The sequence below is a fragment of the Lipotes vexillifer genome, unplaced genomic scaffold, assembly GCF_000442215.2.
Source record: "Lipotes vexillifer unplaced genomic scaffold, Lipotes_vexillifer_v1.1 scaffold1034, whole genome shotgun sequence".
Taxonomy (NCBI): domain Eukaryota; kingdom Metazoa; phylum Chordata; class Mammalia; order Artiodactyla; family Lipotidae; genus Lipotes; species Lipotes vexillifer.
In genome coordinates this window covers 365,423-367,145 of record NW_006790288.1, presented here as the reverse complement: position 1 = coordinate 367,145, position 1,723 = coordinate 365,423, and the positions used below count along the sequence as shown (strand labels likewise).

General features: G+C 46.5%; 1 protein-coding gene across 2 annotated transcripts in view; it reads right to left on the bottom strand.

The window, feature by feature from the left end:
- Window positions 1-1,360, bottom strand: part of VPS45 (vacuolar protein sorting 45 homolog) — a 68,393-nt gene extending 67,033 nt beyond the window's left edge. The window contains exons 1-2 of one of the 2 annotated variants that reach the window (XM_007463488.1): window positions 1,080-1,360; window positions 321-475 (exon numbers count right to left, since the gene is read on the bottom strand). In XM_007463488.1, coding sequence (XP_007463550.1) covers window positions 321-440 — 120 coding nt within the window. In that variant the 5' untranslated portion in view covers window positions 441-475; window positions 1,080-1,360. The remainder of the gene's footprint in view (window positions 1-320; window positions 476-1,079) is intronic. The other variant, XM_007463487.1, reaches the window with a different exon arrangement.
- Window positions 1,361-1,723: the final 363 nt, after the last annotated feature.

Sequence of the window (1,723 nt, the reverse complement as noted above, 5' to 3'; positions counted from 1 at the left end):
GATCCCACATGCTGCGGAGCAGCTGGGCCTGTGAGCCATGGCCACTGGGCCTGCGCGTCCGGAGCCTGTGCTCCTCAACGGGAAAGGCCACAACAGTGAGAGGCCCGCGTACCGCAAAAAACAAACAAAAAAACAAAAAAACTGGCTGTAAGCAGTGACTGAGATGTGGAAAGGAGGAGAGTCATGGTTATAACTCTGATAAACCAGGATAATTATGATGCCACAAATGATGATAATATAAATTTATTTTGCCTTAATAATACTTCCAGATCATAGTGTGCTGTATGTGCCTAAGCAGACGGCAGCTGTTTATGTAGTACCTTTGTAGGTCGAAGAAAACAAATTGCTTTCAGGTGTTTCATGATCTCTCGATTTTGAGAATCAATGCGTTCAAAAAGGTACACTTCCTTCTGGAGAATTTCCGATTGTGTGTATACCATACTCACTATGCCGGTCTGTAAAGAAAAAGAATTAACTAATATTATGCTAGCCCAGAATAATAAAAACAATCAGCCATACCTAAGCCTTAAAATTTTTTTTCATTAATACTACTTAGTTGGATAACTTAAATACTAACATATGTAATAACATTTACTGAGCATCTAAAATAATAAGTAATGTACCAAAATGAAACGTTCTCTCTGAACACGAACAACCCATAAATTTCCCATCACCTTAAAGAGTTCTTTTTTTAAATTTTGTGACCAATAAATAATAACCTGTCACCTCAGTTTGAGCCCTGACAGCTTTCCTTTAAAAACATAACGCTGAGTGGAAATAACAGGACCATCCCAAAGTCCTCCGAGTGCGCTGTCTTATATATTATTTCTTGGCAGAGGCATTTAGAAAAACGATTTCTGATTTCAATAAATTGTTCTGGGTACAAGAACCTCTGGCAGTGGTTAGAGCCATTCAGACTGAAAACCTTCTAGGCAAGCTTTACACAACCTTTCAGTTCCACACTGAACTGACCCTCACTTATAAATCTTTAATTAAATACTATATCCTACAGTGGAATGGGACCAGCTATTGCAAAGGAGGAGGGTTCCCTCACAAACACTGAGCAAAAGCAAACTCACCGTCTCTTTATCCATGAGAAGTACTTTCATGCCCGGTCCGCTGTCCTCTATCATTTTGGAAATGTACTGCTTCACAGCAAAAACCACGTTCATGGTGGCGAATTGACAGGTTAGCACTATAGCTCTTCCCGCTCCCCGTTTTTCTTCCTAAATTAACCCCCGGCCTCTTGTCCGGATCTCAGCAGCTTCCTCCCCGCCAGGCTTTAGCTTCCGGAAGTCCGGTCAGCTGTGGTCCTGGGAGTTGTAGTTTCGCTACGCGGTTCGGACACCCAGCCTCCCGGCTGCTTGGAAGAATTCGGCTGAGACACCCTAGGCCGCCACGCCCGGACTTGATTCTCGACCCACCTCCAGCCCCGGAGGTGTTTGAGGCCCGGACGCTCAGATCTCTCCCGGCCCTTGGCCCGGGGTCCGGGCCGCGGCCTGACGCCCCTCCTGCTGGCTTGGGGAGAGGGTGGCGCCTCGCGGTGTGGAGGAACTTGGCATAATGCTGGCTCGGAGGCAAGAACAGCAGAGCTTGGCCGTGGTCGCTATTTGCCATTAACGCTTTCTTGGGTGGCAGTGAAGGATGGAGGGAAGGGAGATGGCCTTGTGTTCCCGGCAGATGTTAGGGACTCGGAGGGACGGCATTTGGTAAATCTCACGCG